Here is a 21,527-nt window from a genome sequence, read left to right as displayed (position 1 = left end):
AAGTTTCTGTGTTGCTTGCAGTGCTTCTCGCCTTGTTTGTGTGTGGCCAGCAGCCTCCTGGTTTTCCTTCCAGCATCTCAATTTAGACTTTCTCCTTTTACCCAAGAAGCGTCTGCACGGTGCTGAAATCTGGGCCTCACGTCGTCCGTGGAGTTTGTTTTTGATCTTCTGTCTTCGCACTGTGGGGCCCGTAGCACACAGAAAAAGCATTTATTATCTTTTGTGTCTCAGTCCGCGCACGTCTGATCTATAATGGACATTTCTTTCTCTTCTGCTTCCTTCCCAGCTGGTCCTGGCAGAGAGTGCGCACTCTGATGGAGGTTCTCAGTGCACGGAGAGCCATCCAGAGCTCCCCCCTCCTCTCGAGAGGACAGGGGGCATCGGAGACTCGCGGCCCCCCTCCTTCCAGTAAGTAGTCTGTTTCCCGCATGTCATATATGCACAATTGCACATGGGCATGTAGGCAGATGTATTGAAGTGCGCGGTGACCTTTTTATTCCTCGGCACGCCGTGTGTGTTAATGAAAACCGGGAAAGCTCAGCAGAGAGATTCATCACCACGCTCTGGTATGGGGAGTGTAGGTGGCTGATGTGTGAACGCATCATGAAGTGTGTGTTAAAGCTGTAGAGTGGGTCCATGCATGGGTGTGTGAGTATTCCTCCCGCTTGTGTGTATGTTCCCTCCGTCCCACACGGCCATGGAGAAAGGCGTTAGTCCGCTCATCTATGTAAACATGATTCGTACGCCCCCAATGCGGATGATTCTTGAAATAGCCTTCGCAGCATAAACATCTTCAGGCAAATACTGGCACTCAGTGAGGCTCATTGTGTTCACTCACTCAGAGCTCTCATTCATACTCGCTTAATAAAGGCATATGTGGCCCAAAAGCGTATCGGTGCTTAAAAGCTCAGAAATGGAGATTTTCTCAGCGGCCGGGCTTCAGTTACCTGAACTCAGGCTTAAAACCAGCAGATTAGAAAATATGGCTGCACTTGCTGAGGAGAGGTTCCTTTCTAAAAATAGTGCGAAGGGCTGGGGGCAGTGGAGGCTAGAGTTGTTGCCATTACAGCGCACAGCAATATGGCAGAGGCTCTATATTGAGAACATGCAATCTGTCATGTCTCGGTGTATCTCTTTATCCAGTGTTTGACATCCCAGCTCGAGTTTGCCCTCTATGGGCCGCTCCCTGCTGCTCGCCTGTCAGCTGGCCTGATGGTTTTATTGTTCCCAGCCAGCGTTCACTGCTGCCACCTTGTGGAGCAAACCGCAGAGTGCCACCCTCCCTGCCCCACGTCATTTCCCCCCCTCCTCCCTCTCGGTCTCTCGCTTTTTTTTTTTTTTTCTATCCTTGTTTTGAGTCAGACAGGCGAGCCTTTCTCTCTGGGAACCAGCAGGGTGAATTCCCAAAAGCGACCCTCCTCCCTTTCTTGAAATGATCCCAGCCTTCCACTCCTCGCCGCTCCCTGTAAATAGCCAGAATATTATTACTTCTTCATTCTCCCTTTGTGCCTTATTCATGCAGTTGGTGTGTTTGTCGGCCTGAATAGGTCTGTTTGATGAGCGCGCAGAATAGGTGTTTTGGGCTGAGAATGGACACAACTGATGTGCTTCGGCCTGGTAATCCGGATTAGCAGACATTAAAAGCACCCATCTCCATTTCCCAGGAGGGAGTGTGTGTGTGTGTGTGTGTGTGTGGGGGGGGGGGGGGGGGGGGGGGGGGGGGGGGTGTTTGGTGATCGGCCGCGGCGAGGGGCGGGCGGTAGGTGCGGGCCTTGAAAGGGGGTGGCATTTGTTCACAGCTGCAGCTCAGCGCCTCGGATAATCTCCCTCCGGATCCGCAGACGTGACGCCCGTCACAGGGAGGGGAGTCGATCGTCATCGCGGTGCTTTCCGATCAGCTGTCGGGGAAAAAAAAATGCCTCCGAGAGGGAGCGTCCTCGGCGATATTTGTATACATGCAGTGACCTGTGCCGGTGAAGCCGGGCCCAGGTGCGGCCATTAGTACTCTCTCGCAGAAGCGTGTAAGCATGCCCCATTGAGCGCTTTTTCCCGCTGAGTGAACACAGCAGACGCACCATCCTCTCTGCTCCTGGTTTAAAAAAAAAAAAAAAGCTTTGCATGCTGCTGGGGTGTGTGACAACACCGTTTCTGAAGAAGGCGGGATGACGCTCGTCCGCGGGTTTTTGTTTCATGCCCGTTTTGTTCTGTTTACACACCATGAATGCGACACTGTGTGTGTATGAGTGCTGCCATTGTAGCGCAGGCGTGCATGAATGCACGATTGCCGCTGTGATTATTTATGCAGGTGTGAGGTACGTGTTGCACACATGCCTAAGTGTGTGTGACAGGCTGACAGGGCTGAGTGGAGTTCTCACCAGCTTCAGGTTTCAGGAGCCCGACGGCTGCGTAAGTCCCTTTAACCCCGGCGCCTGAGGCCACAGCATCTCCAGCCCTCTGACAGAATAACAATCTGCCCTCCAGGACCCCCAGACTCCTCCCCGGACCCGGAGAACACAGGCCAGCTTACTGCTCGGCCCACACCTGATCTACCACCTCTCGCTTTATATGCGATCTGTCATTCTCCCCTCGCTGTCTCCCTCCCGATCACGCTCCAGGCACCATCTGGGCTTTCAATAGGTCTCATTAATGCTGGTATTGTCCAGAATGGCTCCCTCTCAGGGTATCTGGTCATTAATGACACTTAGTGAAATGCACATCACATACCGCAGAACAATAAACTGCTATTTTGGCCGGTGGGACTGGATTTGAACCACTGTCATCGGATGAGTAGCATATTCCCCTCAGGCTGAATGGCAGGCAGGCAGATATTACAGCAGACACAACTATATTGGCGATGGGGATTACGTTCACAAGCCCGGCTGCAGAAATAATTTAAAGTGCTAAATGTGAGCGAGGCAGAGAGAATGTATGCTCCGCGTGTCATTACGACTGACTGAAGTTTTCCAACGTGCGTCTTGCAGCGCCAACGCAGTGAGCAGCCGCGACGGCCTGGACACCGAGACGGGCACGGAGTCCCTCCTGAGCCACCGCAGAGAGCGAGAGAGAGAGCGAGCACGGCGGAGAGCGAGAGAAACTGAGCGTGAGTATTATCAGCCAGGAACAGATGGATCCTAAAAATGCAATTATCTTGTCATTTCCAAGTTATTACATTTCGCTGCCTCCTCGTTTCACTCTTATACTCCGTGCAAGTCATTCAGACAGAGACAGAGACGGAGACAGAGAGAGAGAGAGAGAGAGAGGTGGACAGACAGCAGACGTTTCTGAAAGAAGGCCTTTGGGGATCAAGTGTTTCACGTTGAACTTCAGCTATGTGTCAAACCAAGAAACGGAGACATCCAGTCACTCAAAGTAAACAATGAAGTGAATAAAGTCACTGTGTGTCAAAGTTTATGGAATTTTCTGTCATTCCCAGTAATTGTCCTTCCTGTGTGTGGCTCAGGTTTACTGTCAGCGGGTGCTTTCCACTTGGTAGTCACACTCCAATCTTGTCAGATGATTACAGCCTGTCACTGCACTGTAGTGTTTTGTGAAATATCAGAGGAAAGTCTGCTGTCGCCGTTGTTGAACTCTTAAAAGCTGCTATCTTTAGTGTATGTGGGGAAAAAAAAAAAAGACTGTCGGGATCTTGATTTTTAAAACCCCCCGGGAGCCGTTATCAAGTGCAAACACACGGTTGCTTTTGCTGTTTTGACATTTGACTGCGGCAGTTTCTATTAAAACCACTTGAGCTGGGAGCGGGACGGATCGCTCCAGAAGCGCTGCTCTGCCTCACAGGCTCAGTGAGACCGGCTGCAGGGAAACGCAGAATAGGTGTGTCCTTTATCAGCATAATCAACCTGGATAATTCTTTTATAAATACCTGCTTTTATTTATCTGTTTATTTGTAGTATTACTGAACTGTCTTTGAGTCACTCCAGTTTTGTTTGTCTTTCACGTATTCCAGATTTACTGTTTTTTCCTCCATTTTAAATATATTTGTAAAAGTTTATTTATTTTAACATTGAAACAGACAAATATACAAATTACGCATCCAGAGAGGATGCTACAATTTTGGTCGCACACACATATGTTCACAATTTCACATTGAAGTCAGATTTTTACAGTTTTTTTTTTTGTCACAACATTGAAAAAACAAACACCTGCAAAGTGTGATTCCTTCCTTTTTCCTGTGTTGCTGATGCTGTAATCATTTTATCTCCTAATTTCTTTTATTCAACATTTTTAGTATCACTGGATTTCCCTATTTTACTATGGTTTAGTATAGTATATACACTGATATTTAGATACTTCATTTATATTTCACTCTGTTTTTATTATTCATTTTTCTCACTGGTTTATTTCATTCATCAGTTTTCACTGTCCGTTGCTTCCTTCATTTAATTTATGATAATTGTATTCCTCTGGATATTTGCGTGTTTGTGTTTTGTGTGTGTAAACTAGCAGCTGCATGCAGCCTTGCAGTTGTTTTTACACATGAGGAGCTCTCTCTCACTCTCTGTCTGCCTGCCTTCATCTTTTCTCTCCTTGTTATTCCTTCCCAGCCAGCCTGGCTCAGCATCGCGCACTCCAGGCTCATTAACCAAATACTCACTAATTTATGTGCCGCAGTTGCGATCGCAGATGAAGGCAGAGGGAGCTGTGGCTGTCTGGCCAAGCAGGCACAGTTTTATGGGTGTATATCAGCGACCGACTTCTCCGCTGTAAACGCAGTGATATCTTGGTGATCTGACTCGTGACGGTGCATTTGACTGGGCACATGTTTCTGCTGCCGCTGCGAGAAGCTGAATGAACGTTTGTTTTTTTTTTTTTTTGTTAGTGAGAATTACCCCGAAACTGGAAAAAAAAATCGTTGTTTCACTTCCCCTGCTCTGTGTTTACTAACCTTGTCCCAAATTAGACGACAAATGTTGTAGAATTACTCAAAGATCTAGTTTTCTTCTCATTCTTACACACAGTCTCTCTCTCTCTCTTTCTTTTCCTCCCCCTCACATCTCATTTGTTTGCTTTAATTAAGTGAAACCATTAGGGAAGTTGTGTGGGCCTCTTAAAGTCTACCAGCAATTTTGTGCCTCATAAATCTTCTGGGCAGAGGACCGGCGAAATGTAATTCGCTTTGGCTCTGTGACAGGGGCGGATGTGAAGACGTGTGGAGAGGGAGCCGCGGCTCCGTGTCTCGCCGCCACGCCGCCTGCAGCGGCGGCGGGAATTCCCCCGTCACTATATACACACGCTCCGGGTCGTTCTGCCTCCGCGTGAAGGACGGCGCTCGGCAGCGATCAGTTGAAACGCTGTAAACGTACACCTCCCGATTTTCTTACGTTGTCTGAGGGTGAATAACGCTGCGGTTGAAATTTATTGGCGGTTGAACAGGTGTAGGACCTGGAGGGCAGCGTGGAGATATGATGGGATGTGATGAGTTTCGGGGCTGCCAGGCGCTTTGCGTCGTGGTAAGACAAGATGTCAGTATTGGTTTTACAGCGTAGCAGAAAATCTATCCGTCTTTTTGTCCTGCTGGAGCCGATCCCAGCTGACTGTGAGCGAAGTCTGGGTACATCCCGGACAAGTCACCGCTCTATCCCAGAAACACACTCACATTCTCGTGTACAGGAGTGTGCTGAACACTATCGTCGTCCACTATGAAGCAGAGAATATTTCCTTCTATTTTATTCAACCTTCATCCAAACAGGATAGTCATTTAATACTAATTTTTATTCACAATGAAGACCTGGCAAAAGCCAAGGCCCTGAAGAGCCGCTTAAAGTTAGATTTCTGAAAATAATTGTGAAATCATTCGATATGCAGGACAGAAAAGCAGCAGCAGGATGTTAATGGATCTCCAAGCAGCTGCATGCATCAGCGAGAATTAAACTGATTTCAGAAAACCTTGAATGCTGATTTGGAGATGAGGATATTGTATCATGGATAGTTGCAGCTAATGAGTGCAGTATATTTCATGTTTGAGCAATTCTCAACCACATAAGTGGATGCTTGCAGCAGTGCTTTGCTACACAGGTAAATAGACTGACAGAGGAAACGTTAAGTAGGTGAGCATGAAGCAGTGAATTTCTGGACAGGTGTGTGGGCAGTGGCAGTTCTGAGAGGGGCATTGTGGGTAAACTTGGATAAGATCGAGTCTGAGGTAAAAAAAACGTTGCTAAGCCAAGCAGCTTATGCTCGTATTAAAATATTAATAAAAAGCTCGAACACAGCTGGTGGACTCGAACCGCCCTCTTAAAATCTTTAAATCTCTGCTTGCCTGGAAGAGCGGCAGAAGCTTTTGGGGTTTTTAATAACCTGATGGTGTTTTCACCTGAGCAGGAGCCGGGCTGTGCCATCTGAAATCCCATATTATCCCTGTCAGTGTTGTGGAGGATGCCGTCATCTGATTGGTCAGAGGCAGATTAGCAGACATTGTATAGTTGCAGGCTCTGGGAGGGAGGGAAACGGGGGGGGGGGGGGACACTTTCCCTTCACTCTCAGCTCACTTTGCCTGTGCATCGGATGAAGGCACACTGCCGGCTGTGGTGAGAGCGGATTTGTTGTGTTGATGGTGACATTTGACGTATAAATTCCTATAGGATGCAGATGTTTTCGTTCTGTGGATTACTGGGATTTTATTTAGTTTTATTGCATTTTCATTGTAATGAAATGTTAAGTTGTAGTTTGCAAGGTGAATAGATTTTCTTTTCAGGTATAATGTGATGTTTTCTTAAAAGACATGATCAGTATAGAAAAATTCACTTTTGACATTGTTGCATATTTAAAATGTTTACACTGAAAAGTGATTTATTCCCTGAAGATGTCACTAAGTTTTGATAAAGGTCATTATGCGTCTTTGACGTGTTTCCCGCTTGTTTTGCTCCTTGCTGCTCTTCATGCAGTGCCTCCCTGCTCATCCACTGTTTTCATTGCTGCCTCCGTTGTAGATAAGCTGTGAAGCCTGTCAGCAGCCAGCTGGTGGGCAGAAAGTGTCTGAGGCTCAGGCTGGATTGTAGCGAGCTGCTAACACAGACGGCACGGAGCACAAAGGCGCAGATTTTCAGTCTGGGCTCGGTGAACCTGCACACTTTCATTTTTTTTTTCTTCTAATATTTGTTTTCTCTGGCTGCTGAGCATCTGAGTGCTGGGAGAAAATATGTCTGGGTGAATCCGGACGGTGGCTGTCCGATCCCTCTGCTGATTGAGTGTTTATGTGCAGTGGCTCGGCTTTCATGAGAGCACCTTCTGGGCGGAGCCGGCAATGGGAACCTCGACATTGCTGGAATGTTTCGCTTGCTCTCGCCAAGCGCGGTGGTCGCTGCGCCCTCTTCGCCTTGTCAGACCTTTGCAGCCAATCCGCTGTCACCCTGAGACAGCTCCACCTCGCTGGCAGTGTACGTATGGAGACAGGCAGAGGGGTTCCTCTCTGCTCCAGGCTTTAGCACCTGGGACTGTTTGTCTGTATGAGTAGATTTAATTGAAATATTCCCAAAGGGGGAGTGAGTACTGAAAAATTGCACTCCACTACTGTATATTACTTTAAATTGTAATCAATGATAAGTAAAAGTGCTGCTGTTCAATCCTCTTGTGGATTTATTTAGATTTTATCGTTGCAGATTGATCAAAACACATATGAGGAGGGAGTCCCTCTGCTGCTTTTTGCCAAGATAACTTCTTCAACCTAATGTTTGTCAGTTCTTTAATATTGCTGTGTGTTTTTGAAGGCACTGAGACCGAGTGTGGCAAAGGAGTGAATCCCAAACAGGATGAGAAGAGTAGGGTTGAAAGATTTTGAAGTAACCAAGTTGTTCATTTAAAGCTACTCATTATTTTATTTCATTTCCAGTTTCAGTTTCAATAGCATGGATTTGGAGCCGATCCCCAACAGACTATGGGATTTATGTTCAAAGTTTGGCTGCACAATATATTGCAGATTTATCATCACGACGGTATCGGAATATATTAAACATTTCACATTTAATAATGCACACTCTGCAAATGTATGCTCTGAGTATAGACCATTTTCTTCTTTAAACCAGCATTACTTCATAGCTGGTGGCCACAGGATAAAAGCATTAAAAAAAAAAAAAATCAAAGAAAAATAACCAAAAACAACAAAGTCAGCAAAATGCTTCACTGCTGAATTACTCTTGTTGGGAACCTGGGAAAGAAAATCCACTGCTTGTCCTTATTTTAGAGGACATATCCCAAAACACAAAGGCATTCACATCATCTGCTTAAGTGTTTTTATTTGTCACAAATGATATCGTTATCTCATTATTCTGTGTTGCTCTCTCATGTTCACATGATATTCTGCAGCGTGAGAACAAAGGACCTTTCGCAGACAACCAATTACCAGCATAACAAAGACACTAGCACAATTAGTTTTGTACCAATATAGATATAAAGACATGATTTTCTCTCTTGAAAGAATTAAGTACTTACCAAAAAAAGAAAGCTAAAGGTTTGTGTATTAATTCAAATTGTGTATTCCACTGATAGTGTGTTCATAGTGTAAATTGCATTGGTATCTTTTTTTTTGTTTTGTTTTTTTGCACCGTTGAGTCTGCTCGACTATCTTTGGTGCTGCAGCCACAGTTTGAATTATTGCTCAAACCTTTTCATCTGCATTTTTGCATCCATTGTTTATGTTTCTGCACAAGAGAAATACAGTTTTATAGTTGCATTTTTTAACAAGATGTTTGTGGTTTGAATGAGAAAACTGATTAGAAGTTAGATATTTTATGCAGTTGAAGAGATTCAAACAAAAATGCAATTTAGTGCAGTCAAATCTATTTACCACAAACTTTGAGTCGATTTTAGGTACAGTAATTGAATTGTGTGTAATTAAAGCAGTGTAACTGATGTAGTATTGGAGTGCAGGTTTCTCAGTACTCTCTCCGCCTCTGCAGAGGATCTTATTCCAATCCCGCCGCTCTCTCTGACTCCCGGTTGCTCCCTCTTGTTCTGATCTGACCTCACAATGAGCAACGTGACCTCCCGTCTGACTCACCGCTGCTCTGGTCTGCTCTCCCTCTCTCTCCCTCTCTCTCCCTCTCTCTCTTGCTCTCTCTCTCTCTCTCTCTCTCTCTCTCTCTCTCTCTCTCTCTCTCGCCACAGTCCCTCGCATCAACGGTCACTCTAAATCAGAGCGCACTGCCAGGGACTCGGCCATGGGCTACGACAGCGCCTCGGTAATGAGCAGCGAGCTGGAGTCCAGCTCGTTTGTTGACAGCGAGGAAGACGAGGACGCCAGCAGGTAACGTGATACGTTACATCAAAATACACCAATCAGCCAAATTGTTATGACCACCTGCCTGATATTGTGTAGACCCCCCCCCCCCCCCCCCCCCCCCCCCCTTTGCTCTACATATGCAACAAACCAGGATGGAGTTGGATCAGGTCACATCACTGAGCTTTAACCACTTAACCCTTTCACTGCTCGATCGATACTGAGTATTTTAGAACATTAACACTCCTCTGCAGTGGTGAAAATGTTCTGATATGTTGATTTTACCTTCACCATTTGTTCCTTGTTGAACCTAACAGTTGACCGTTTCTATTGCTTCTTGAGAACGAACTGTTGTTCTCTACTTACAAATTTCCAGATCTTATTTTCATAAAGCTGGCACATTATTTCATGTTTTTTGGGGACAAAAAAAAAAAAAAAAAGTTCAAGATGTAACTACATAAATCATCACTGGTGGCAGCAATGTGTTTAAATACTGTTCTTCTGTGTGTTTTATTTCACCGAGCATTTTCCATATGAGTAACATGCAAACACGGGAAATACAGTGGTTATCACACACGCCCCAGCTTACAAAGCAACCATTATTTTAATTATTTTGTAAAATGCCAGTGTCCTCCGCTGCAATTATATTCTCATATTGTCCATAAACAGCATGGGACACTGCCATCGCCTCACGGCCTCCGGGCCTCAGTGTGGGTGTTAACGGAGCGGGTGGCTCCGGGAAGATGCAATATTGTGCACAGTGCAGGCGGTTTTGTGTTATTTGTTTTGCCTTTGAGAGTAAAAATGGTTTGAAAATACACAGCAACACAGAGCAAAGTAAAACAGCAGGTGTAAAGAAGGGTCATTTTTTTAGAGTGTAAAATCTAAGTAGGATTCTGTCTAAATGTTGCTGCTTTGTTTGTTATTCTTAACTAAATTAGATGTGTGGAGATGTGATGATCTATTTTCTCACTCTGATATTCTAAATTTAAACTGAACTCTGAATGAAGGGTGCCGTTTTCCTCCGTTTCAGGCTCAGTAGTTCCACAGAACAGAGTTCGTCTTCACAGCTGATGCGGAGACACAAGCGGCGCAGACGGAGACACAAAGTGGCCAAGATAGACCGGGTACGCACTTCTAAGACCCGTCACTGCCGGCGCTCAAATCCGCCTTGACGCTCAGCCTGAGAAAACAGATGAGAGGCCTGATTGAAGTAGACTGGGTGTCACTTTTATTTACTCACTGTTACCTGTTCCTGCCGTTTCAGTCTTCGTCCTTCAGCAGCATCACGGACTCCACAATGAGCCTGAACATCATCACCGTCACGCTCAACATGGGTAAAACCCGCACGCTCAAACCAAGTCCATACCTGACTCGGATCGTCATTTTTGACGTTGCTGTTTCATCTGACTCGTTTACAGAGAAGTACAACTTCCTGGGTATCAGTATAGTCGGTCAGAGCAACGACCGGGGCGACGGCGGGATATACATCGGCTCCATCATGAAGGGAGGGGCCGTCGCCGCTGACGGAAGAATCGAGCCCGGAGACATGCTCCTCCAGGTACACCTTTCTAATTACCAGCGCGTGTGAAATTTCCGTTATCGTGCGTCTTTGAGTGGAACAGCGGCGCCTCTGCGGCCGCTGCCTTTCCAGCATCAGCAGCCGGCGCACGACGGCGCTGCTTACTGTGTCGCTGTCTGTGGTTTTGCGGCCTGTTATTACCCACATCGCCGTATTCACTTCCGTTACTTGACTCCGCTGTGAAAACTGTAATTCTGCCTCTCCTTTTCCTTCCTGTTTGTACCGATCTTTGATGTGCGAGCTGCACGGCTACGCCCAGCGTGAACGACGCGCCTGCTGACTGCAGCTTGTTGTTGATCCTCAATATTTAACAAACCAGGTTGTTTTATGGCTGCTCATGTCCGTCTCATGGAAAGCAGCTTAGGATTTGCAGACATATGAAGGTCGAAGATTGCAGCAGTGATTAATCATAGAGTATAAATAAATGCGCAGAGCTTTGCAACAACATTTTTGTCATTTAAGTTCACGTAATGACTAAATAGTTATTTTTGCTTCTTTCCTCTATTGATCAGGTGAACGATGTCAATTTCGAGAACATGAGCAATGACGACGCCGTGAGGATCCTGAGAGAGATTGTTTCCAAAACGGGGTGAGAAATTTTATTAAAGAAATCACTGAGAAGAACACGATTATTTTAGTTTTTGCTTTTAAAGATTATCTCAGTCATTCTTGAGTCTGAGCTTATAATTCAGGCTTCTGCCAGTCTCATAATCTGCAGCGTGTGTGGAGGAAGTAACAGCATGTGAAATGTGGCTTGTGGGCCACGTGCTTTTTTTTTTTTTTTTTTTTTTTTTTTTTTTTTTTTTTTTAATATTTGGCTGTTTATTTGGTTTGTAAGTCGCAAAAGAGGAAGTAGATCACCAGTCCATCACAGGAAGACTGACAATCAGACATATCCCACCTTTTAAACTCAAATTCATGTGTTTGGACTGTGGGAGGAAAGTGGCGTTAACTTGCATGCTCAGGCAGAACGTTCACACTCAACCAGGAAAATCCTCTCTGTGATTATTATTTACTTTCTGACAAGAGAAACAATATAAAGAATTGTTAATGATAGTAACAAAACAGTAAAGGAAAAAAAACATACACATGTGTGGAAATATGCACAACCATACATGTATCGTCACTCTCTGCATCCAGCCACATTCTGAGGTTTTTACAACAGCTGATGCATTTAAAAGAATTTGGGCTAAATAGCAGAGATGAGCAAGTTTGATCCTGGTGAGGGCCACGAAAGCATCACTATCTGTCCCACGTCTGATTATCTGGTGCACCACACACGAAGCGGAGTCGTGCTGCGTGTGAACCAGAGGTTGGGTTGTTCATATCTGACCTGTTGAGAGAAATGAGGGCTGCCTGTTTTTACTGCGCCTCTGGTTTCTGTTCATCCTCTGCCGGAAGGTGCATGATGCAGATCACTCCGAGCCTTCAGCGGTTATTCTCACAGGCAGGGGGCAACCGTGCTGTACTTCACTCGCCACTGTTGGCCTCAATGCAGAACGTTTGACTTTGCAGCGCAACATTACACCTGCATCAGCATGACGGAGCTACTCTGAGACTCCAGTATACTTTTTATGCAGAACGCATTATGAATTTTTTAATACAATCAGCGCACTGCTGAGTATTCATGTCTTCCTGATCCTGCTGTTTGATATTATATAATATGTGTCGGTATAAACGCTGGATGAAGCTCATGATTTTTGGTGTGTTTGTCACCGGATTTCACATTTTAAAAACTGACTAATCTTCTTTAGTAATTTGTGATGATTGAAACCATTTTCCACTGAATGATCTGTCTTGAGACTAGTTCAGCTGATGATCATGATGATGACTGATGTCTGATGATCATGATGATGACTGATGTCTGATGATGATGATGATGACTCATGACGATTACGGTCATAATGGTGATGCCTACTTTCACAACACAATAATAAGTTATTTTCAAAGAGTCAGTTCACTCCACTTGCTTTGTTGGTCTTTAGAAAAACTTGCTTACATGTCTTTGTTGTTCTATACAGAATATGTAGATATGTAAATATGTATCTGTTTTTTCCGTTGTTAACCTTTATTCTGTTTTTTTTTTTTTTTCGTCCAGTCCCATTAGTCTTACTGTTGCCAAATGTTGGGATCCCTCTCCGAGAAGCTACTTCACCATCCCTCGTGGTAGGATACACTCTAGTGCCATATCTAAAGACATTATACACCTTTTTTCTTTGCTCAATGTGTCATTTCCTTTATCTTCGACACTCCTTCAGCTGAGCCAGTGAGGCCCATCGACCCTGCAGCCTGGATATCACACACCACAGCCCTGACAGGACCTTACCCACACTACGGTACAGACTGCCACCTGCTTTTATCACAACGTGAAGCATTATGAGAAATAACTGCATTCATTTTGATAAACCTTCTTTTTGCAGTATATGTGTCCTATAAGTATATTTCATCAGATCTTTCTCTGTTACAGAGTTTGACGACTTGCCTCTATCTGCAAGTAAAACAGACATGGCGACTATTGTCAAAGTGATGCAGCTGCCAGACTCTGGTCTAGAGATTCGAGACAGGATGTGGTTGAAGATCACAATTGCCAATGCCATAATCGGTGAGTAAAACAGAGCCCAGGCAAGGGACTACTAATGGTGTTGTTTCGATACTTGTTTCATGTTTTTAGTGCGAACAACCCACACAAGCAAATTAGAGTAATTACAAAACCAAATGAAATTCCAAACCTGAAGTTTAATTTAAAAATGTGATTTACAAATTTCTGGGGAACAAAAAAAACAAACTCTGGTCTGATATATGAAGTCTCAGTTTTCAAAAACAACATTAACTCAGGTATATCTTTTTATTTTTTTGGTTGAACTGAATTGGTGTCTTTATGGCTTTTACATTTTTTTTCATCATATGAATATTTTATGGTAATGTTTTTGTTGTAATGTTATCCATTTTAATTTTTGTTTTATCGATCATTCCAACCACATTTTGCTCTCATTGTCCTTTTACCATAATATTCAGACATCTAATCAATTGTCTTCTTGATGGTTATTTTAAAAACACAGCTTCATCACACCTATAAAGTTATATGACAGAATGAGCTTTAAGAAGACATTTCCTGGAGTAAAAAAGAATTTTGTTTAATGAATTTCTATTGAACCTTTTGGTGCAGACCATCATTATGTAAGTGCGGCCCTGAAAGGATCGTGCACACATCATTTTTGTAGCATCTGTTGAAGCCATCAGCGCAGGCGTCTTCATGTCCGGGTCTGTTTGCTGCGGTGTCAGGTGCTGACGTGGTGGACTGGCTTTACTCCAGAGTAGAAGGATTCAAGGATCGACGGGATGCTCGGAAGTACGCGAGCAGCCTGCTGAAGCACGGCTACCTGAGACACACTGTCAACAAGATCACCTTCTCTGAGCAGTGCTACTACACGTTTGGAGACCTCTGCCAAAGTAAGGCCGCTTCTCTTTCTCTGTTTTCTAAATAAAGGATGGAAGAAGTTGAACTAAAACGTCACCTCTGGTTGTGTTTTCCTCCGTAAAGATATGGCATCACTCAATCTGAACGAGGGATCCAGCGGCGGAGGCTCCGAGCAGGACACCTTGGCGCCGCTACCTCCCCCCAGCAACCCCTGGCCTCTGGGCGGGCAGCCATTCCCTTACCCTCCTTTTCCCTCCGCGCCCCCCAGCTTCCCGCCGGGATACTCAGATCCATGCCACAGTTTCCACAGCGGGAGCGCAGGCAGCCAGCACAGCGAGGGTGAGCGATTCCGGAGGGGCAAAGACGAGCCTCTGAGTTCTCCCCTATCATTAATTAATACATTAATTCGACTCGGAATGCAACATGATGTTAATTAACCCAAGTCGTTCTGACGTCTCTATTAACACGTGTCTGACTCATGCTAATGCTAGCGCTACCGGCTCTCTGGGCGGGAAGTCGACATCGGATTGCATTTTCCATGAATGAGTTTCTGTATTCTAAAACAAAGTGCATCCTGTATCGTCAAGGTCAATCATGAGCATCTTGAGTCATGCAGCGGACAGCTCTGCAGTACTGGGTGTGTACACAAAACCAAACCAACTCCGATCAGCCTGTGATTAAAAATCACCAGCTTGAAACAATCAACGCCAAGTCCATTCCTCCTCATCACTTCTTGAATGATCTTCTGTTTCCATTTCGAATCACGGTGTGACGGTGCTGCATGGGTTTTCATTTCTGCACTGAAGGAGAGTGGAGAACCGAACCGGGGGGGTTATACATGAGGAGCTGGCTGTGGAACGGACTGATTATAATATATATTATCATCTATCTGTATGATTTCCATTGTCTTGTGTGAATCATCCACTCATCCACGCTTTCAGATTGATTTTTTTTTTTTTATTAATTTATATGCAACCTTTGATAAGCCTTAGTTGAGAAAGAAAGACACTTTTCTTTTGGCGCTTCCATACAAGTGTTGATTGGTAAATATGTTTCTGTCTGCTTGCTTCAAGGAGTGCATGTGTGCATTTTCAAGCTGCCCTTTCTATATTTCTATTTTTCTTTTTTTTTTTTTTTTTTTGTTTTTTAATGGAAAGCCCCGTGGCAGCCACGGGCCTGATGTTAGTGAGGAGCTTATGGGGCAGATGCAGCAGAATGCATTAGGTAGAGTGGAAGAAAAGTCTGGGCTGGGAGGTGTGTGTAATCCTGTTGTTCCCTCTGTTTCTGCTGGGCAACGTTAGACTGAAGGAGGAGGTAGTCCCAGGACACTGGGGGAACCGGTAAGCCTGCTAACCCCCTCTCCTCCTCTGCTCTTCTCTCCGTTTGCTCTCTCTTCTTTCTTGCCATTTGGTCCTGTGTCAATCCTGTCTTTCCTTTTGTCCTCAATGTTCTCCACCTATCGTTACTGCAGCTGCAAGGTTTGTTTTATTTTTCCTCCGCCCATCCCATGATTTTTCCTCGGTTGGTGTAATTCCTGTGTGTGGCTCTCCTGACAGTTGATTCTCCCTCTCTGCACCTCTGGGCATGCCTTCGCACGGTGCTGGGAGGTGCATGATGCAGGATGATCACTCCGAGGCCTGTGCTATCATTCTCACTGATAGGGGGCGATCATGCACCACTTTACCCAGTACTGTTGGGCTCGAGAAGTTTGATTTTGCAACTTTGTGGTGCACCTGCATCAGTGTGATGCCTTATCAGCTTTAAGAAGGGATAACAGCCCACTTTTGATGCAGACCTTTCTTTCTATGCGGTGCTGGCTAGTCATCTCTTTCTGAAGCAGGTGTATCACGATCTACAATCTGAGAATGTCAGTGTCTGTATAAATATTAGATGAAGCTCATAATTTAAGTTGCTGCAGTGGAACTTAAGGGAAAAAAAAAAAACTTTTTGAGAAAATCATGTTTGTCCTTGACTGTTGATTCTTACTTTTGCACAAAAACAAACTCCAGTCACTCCTTAAACAAGTTACATTAAAGCATTTAATGGCATTATTGCATTACACTGTGTATTACGAGAGATCCTTCATGTCGTGGAGAGTGTCTGCTGCAGTCCATGAATGCTTCATTAAGCTGTTGTGTGACCTTTATGTCTCAGTCAGTCGCTGGTCGTCAGTCCGCAGCGAGTGAATTACAGCTGCTGACTGTATTTCTGGGGAAACACACGTGAGCTCAAGTGAGATCGAACTGAAGTGTGTGCGTCTTTTTCTCGCCAGGAAGCCGAAGCAGTGGATCCAACCCCAGTGCAGGCAAAGGTAGACGCTCCTCCCCGCAGGAGAAGGGTCAAAGGTCAACATGCAGCGAATCTGAGCCAGGCGTTCGTGGAGGGAGGCGCGGCGACAGGTCCGCCAGCCAGATGAGCCATCACAGCCACGCCATCTCCAGCCACAGCCACGCCCGGTCCAGCCTCAGCCACAGGAGCCACGCGCTCTCGCAGAACAGCCACGCCCCCTTCACCTACAGCCACGCCCCCTTCACCCAGCCGGGGCCGGGCTCCTGCGCCCAGAGCGAACGGAGCCACGCCTCCTCCTACGGCCCCCCCGGCCTGCCTCCCCCTTACTGCCTGGCCCGTCTGGCCCCCAAGACCCCGGTCAGCAGCAGCACGCCGCCCGGAGCTCCCCCTGGGAGGGAGTTAGCGGCCGTGCCGCCGGAGCTCACCGCCAGCCGCCAGTCCTTCCAGCATGCTATGGGCAACCCCTGTGAGTTCTTCGTAGACATCATGTGACAGGACAGTGCCTTCAAACCTCAGTGAGCACAAACCCATTCTCCTTGAACCCCTCCCACGCGCCTCCCCAACTTCAGAATGTAGACTCTCCACGTGGCCCCCTGCTGTCTGTCTCTTCCCCTGACGTCCCAGCGAAGGCGAACAGGCAGCGGCGAGCACTGAGGAGGGAGACAGGAGGGCGTCCTCTCGCACGCAGGCTGGAAACCCTCTTTTGTATTGACGTGACGTGTACAGTTTGTGAAACGTGAGTGGTATTCAGTGCGGTGATTTCTTTGAAGCTGCCACGCAGACGTTCCGGCGAGCGCGTGCTCCACCTGGGATGTTTTCTGTTCTGCTCCACCTTCACGCTGGCCGGGCCTGGATCTCAATCCCCCAGACCCACAACCACGATGAAGCTCTGTCCCTGGGCCTGGAACTTGGACTGGATCTCCTGACTCACGTCTGCGTGCGCAGACGAAATCTCACCTCTGACCCCGTTCCTTTGACGCGGCGGCGGCGCCATCAGCTTATTTAAGCTCTTACCTGCCAACTACTAAAACGCTAACCCCGATCGGATCACGATCCGTAGATTTCTTCGACTTCAGAAGGGAGACCCTGTAGCCAGCCATTAGATTAACAAGGCTGTGTATTGCATGACTGTCTCAACTGCTTTAAAGAAATTTTTAATTCATTTTGTTAAGTATTACCATTGTTGGGGGGAGGACGTTACCTCTTGCCAATGTTCTAAAGGAAAAATTCGTACACTGGATGATTTTTTGTGATGTTATTTATGTGATCATGTTGCATTGATGGTGTCATACTTTGTCTACTACAGTCGACTGACAGACAATCAGACATCGCCCTTTGTGAATCAGTGGTCAGTTTCTGCTGTCCTCGCTGTGCTTTGTCGAATGTATCATTAATCCCCCGTCGGTGATCGATCTCCTGGCATTCAGAACACTTCGGTTTGAACAAATCCACGCTAATAAATCGACAGGATTGCAAACAGTGGACAGCCGCCGTGGCTGTGTACGCAAAAGCTCAAGAGATAAGCCGCTCCTGCGTGGCTGTCTCCTTCAAAAGGTTCGATTAACGTCAGCGCGATAAAAGCCAAAGCCTCACATTCTGTGGTGGACATTTCCTTTCGATGTTGAAGTCGTCTGTGGTGTCAGTCTTTTTATGATTATCACCCGAATCTTCTCTCTCTGAGTTGAAGGTGACGTCAACGGAAACGGATGATTATCTCGTTACGAAGCGACATCACAGTCCAGCTGTATCTACCTAAAAGTATTCTCACCAGAGGTAAACAACACACACTAGTTTTTGAGCACTTTTGCATTTTTTCTCCCCCCCGTCCTTTAGTATGAAACACTGTTTGCAATCAAAGCTTTCTCTTTAATTTTGTTTCTTTACAAAAGAAGAATAAATTGTAAATAGAAATTTATTATATATATGAATAAAAATCTATATGTTCGAACCTTTGTGTGCATTCCCCACATCGATCGCTTAAAACACTTTCAGAAATTACCCCGTACGTTCATATTTATTTCAGAGAAAAGTGAGAGGGTGGGCATGTTTTTAATACCTCAGTGCAGCACGTTTACTTAAAAAAAGGCGAGCGCTTCCCACAACACGGAGCCTTGCTTCTACACTTCATTCGGTGTGTTACCCTCCCGGGTGGAACTTCCGAGCACCAACGAAGCGACGCGGACTTCCCCAGTGGGCTGGCGTTACTTTCGAGATACTCGAAGGAACGTGAACCCAGACCACTGTGCGCTTGACCCACCAACCACAGGCCCTGTTAAGAAGTCTTGCTCAACAGTGACGCAGCACTCCCCCACACACACGCACACACATGCACACGAGCCGCGGTGTTTGTCAGGAAGGAAGTGAACGTCAGAGCGTCATGATAACGCACTTGTGCGGGGGCAGAATTTAAAGTCGGGTGTCTACTGGAGCAGCAGCCTCCATAAAGCTCTAAATGAGCTGTGATGTGTGTCGCACAGCCTCCCGGTTAGAGTTAAAACACACACAGCCCTCGGCTGGCAGGGACTTCTGTCGCCAACGGCGCGAGTTGCAGTTTGACTGTCAGCCTACATGCAAATCTACACTCACTCATTTACCAGCAGCGTGAACTCGAGTGCTGCGCCACTTACCAGACGGCTGAAGTGTATTTCCCAACTCAGTATGATAATCAAGATTTGGGGGTTTACTGTTCCAGGGGGCAGATCGAAGGGTCAACGTGGGAGGTGTTTCTCAGTCTGTGACATTTTATATTCAGACGTGCTAAAGTTCACTCATCTGTCATATGACAATGGTGAATCATAAGAGTGACTCTGCAGAAAGATTTTGGCTTGATGGCTGTTTTTAGGGGTTTGAGCTGACTTGTGAGAAGCGTCATCCTCAGAGGTCAGTCGCACGCAGTAAACTAGCTTCTCAGCATGAATCAGAAAATCCCAGTAAGTTTTCCTCATTTCAATGCGCTCAGTCAGGAAACCCCGGTTCTTACCCCAAGTAATTAACAAGCAAATGATCCAGACAAGCCAACAATTTACTTAGAGAGGTTAGATTCACTTTCATTTTAGCCTATTATCAATAGTGTGATGGTCCGCTTTCCCTTTCAGTTTTATAGTTATTTGTTTGGGGAACTGAAAGCCATCACGCATCTGGTGAGATGAACAGGTGATTGTTTCAAATTGGAATTTTTACAACATTCTGCTCATGGCTTTCGTAGTAAATCATGAATATGACTCATCAGCATTCATTCTTTCCTGGATTTTGTCAGAGTCATGCTGCAGTTTCAGTCGAATCCTAAAGGTGATTCGCTCTCTTGCATTAGAACAAGAATATTCTGTTGTGAAGAACTGCCCTTGTCGCTCCTCTGTGCAGTTTGTAAGTTCTCCCTGTGTGCGTGTTTCTCCCCAAGAACTGCAGTTTTCTCCCACATTCCAAGATTCCAATCAATGACTGTTGATGAAGGGAAAACATGTTTTTTTTGTTCAAGTAATCAAGATGAAATATATTTTGGAAATCAAGTCATGAGTTAAAAGCATTGGGAATGTGGGCCGGAGTTTGAGACCCTGCCTTTGCACATGGGATCGCTTCCTGTTAGTTAAAGTTGGGAAAAACGATGTTTCAAAAAAAACAAAAAACAAAAAATGAATGGATTAATCTAATCTATACAACTGAAATGCAACATGTTTAATGCATCTCCAGCCTCAATTATGCAGCACAAGCAGAGCCTTTCAGTTCCTCCATCTGAAGCTTTGTTTACCAAATTATGCAGCTCAAACCTCATTAAATTAAAATAAAGCTGCTTCAAATCAATCAGACTTGGAAGTTCTTAAGTTGAAAGCTTCAACTAAATTGTGGCCAGTTTGCCTTCTGCAGCAGGAAATCTCTCTCCAAGTCCTCAAAGTACTTGGAAAGTTGTAGTAGATATGATTATTTTTTATTATATGAAGATAAGATGGGTTCATTTAACCTTCTAAACGTAGTCCAGTGCTCGAATGCAATCCGATGTGTGAAACTCAGATATACATTTCCTGTAGCAGATTTGTAGAACCGAGATCAGAATGTAACCAGGGGAGTCACTGCTTTATTTTTTACCCTTATTTTTTTATATTGTCATATAATATCAAATCTTAAAGCTGCTTCTTGTAGAATCAAGTGTGGAGTGAAGTGAGGCTGCTGCACCATCTGCCACAAAATCATCCTGAGTGGGTTTGATGCTGAGACAACTGCTTTCCACCGGATCCACAGATGGAAATGAATTAAATGTTGACAGGATTATTTCCTTGAATTAGATCTGACAGACCTGTAGTATATTTGCATGTTTTTCCAGGTGCTGTAAAGTCAGTCAGTCTTAACTCAAACAATATCAGGAAGTGAATTCGATAAATAATAATATCCTACATGGGATGACGGAGACGGCGTCCTGGTTTGACTCAGTGTTTTCCGTGACACACACATGGGAATTTTCAAACTGGATTATCATTTTAAAAATATTAGTATTTAGATAAAATTATGTGTTTCAAAACACGTGCAGTGTAATTCCCAGAGTGCAAGGTGTTACTGGGAATTTTTGAGGTATGTTGTCAATCTTGTTTTTCTTGATAGTTGCAGCTTGTGCTGTCGTAAATATAAAACTTGGACAATCACAGGAAATTTCATATCTTCTGAAGAATTTTTCAAAGGAGTAAGACCATAATAAACAAAGGAAGTCTTTTCAACTATTGAGTGAAAAAGAAACCTGCGCCTCCCTCTGTACTTTCACATGTGCTGTACACGAAGAAAATATATTTGATGAAATAATTTTATAGGAAATCTAAACAAATATTCTCTTCTAAATCTTTGGCAGGTTTTGAAAAATGAAATAGCATTTTGCATTCAGAGGTTTTGATGAGAGATGAGTGGGCGTGTGTGGTGTCTTTAGGCCCACCCCTTGCTTTGACTCAGCCCACTGTAAAAAGGAGACACACATAAGGTCAGAGCACAGACATCCTCCTCATGTTGCTCTGCTAAACAAAGCAGAA

At 45.1% G+C, this 21,527-nt stretch overlaps 1 protein-coding gene across 2 annotated transcripts in view; it reads left to right on the top strand.

Moving 5' to 3' along the window:
• The window catches only part of dvl1a (dishevelled segment polarity protein 1a), a 29,832-nt gene extending 11,366 nt beyond the window's left edge, over positions 1–18,466 (top strand). The window contains exons 3-15 of one of the 2 annotated variants that reach the window (XM_030119546.1): positions 287–408; positions 2,982–3,100; positions 9,121–9,259; positions 10,266–10,359; positions 10,500–10,569; positions 10,654–10,793; positions 11,327–11,403; positions 12,913–12,980; positions 13,073–13,150; positions 13,282–13,416; positions 14,097–14,264; positions 14,356–14,571; positions 16,505–18,466. In XM_030119546.1, coding sequence (XP_029975406.1) covers positions 287–408; positions 2,982–3,100; positions 9,121–9,259; positions 10,266–10,359; positions 10,500–10,569; positions 10,654–10,793; positions 11,327–11,403; positions 12,913–12,980; positions 13,073–13,150; positions 13,282–13,416; positions 14,097–14,264; positions 14,356–14,571; positions 16,505–17,013 — 1,935 coding nt within the window. In that variant the 3' untranslated portion in view covers positions 17,014–18,466. Of the gene's footprint in view, positions 1–286; positions 409–2,981; positions 3,101–9,120; positions 9,260–10,265; positions 10,360–10,499; positions 10,794–11,326; positions 11,404–12,912; positions 12,981–13,072; positions 13,151–13,281; positions 13,417–14,096; positions 14,265–14,355; positions 14,572–16,504 lie in introns of both variants that reach the window. The other variant, XM_030119545.1, reaches the window with a different exon arrangement.
• The last annotated feature ends 3,061 nt before the right edge of the window (positions 18,467–21,527 follow it).

This window comes from Salarias fasciatus, chromosome 20, assembly GCF_902148845.1.
Source record: "Salarias fasciatus chromosome 20, fSalaFa1.1, whole genome shotgun sequence".
Lineage (NCBI taxonomy): Eukaryota > Metazoa > Chordata > Actinopteri > Blenniiformes > Blenniidae > Salarias > Salarias fasciatus.
The sequence above is the reverse complement of the archived record's forward strand: the minus strand, read 5'-3'. Positions and strand labels throughout refer to the sequence as shown.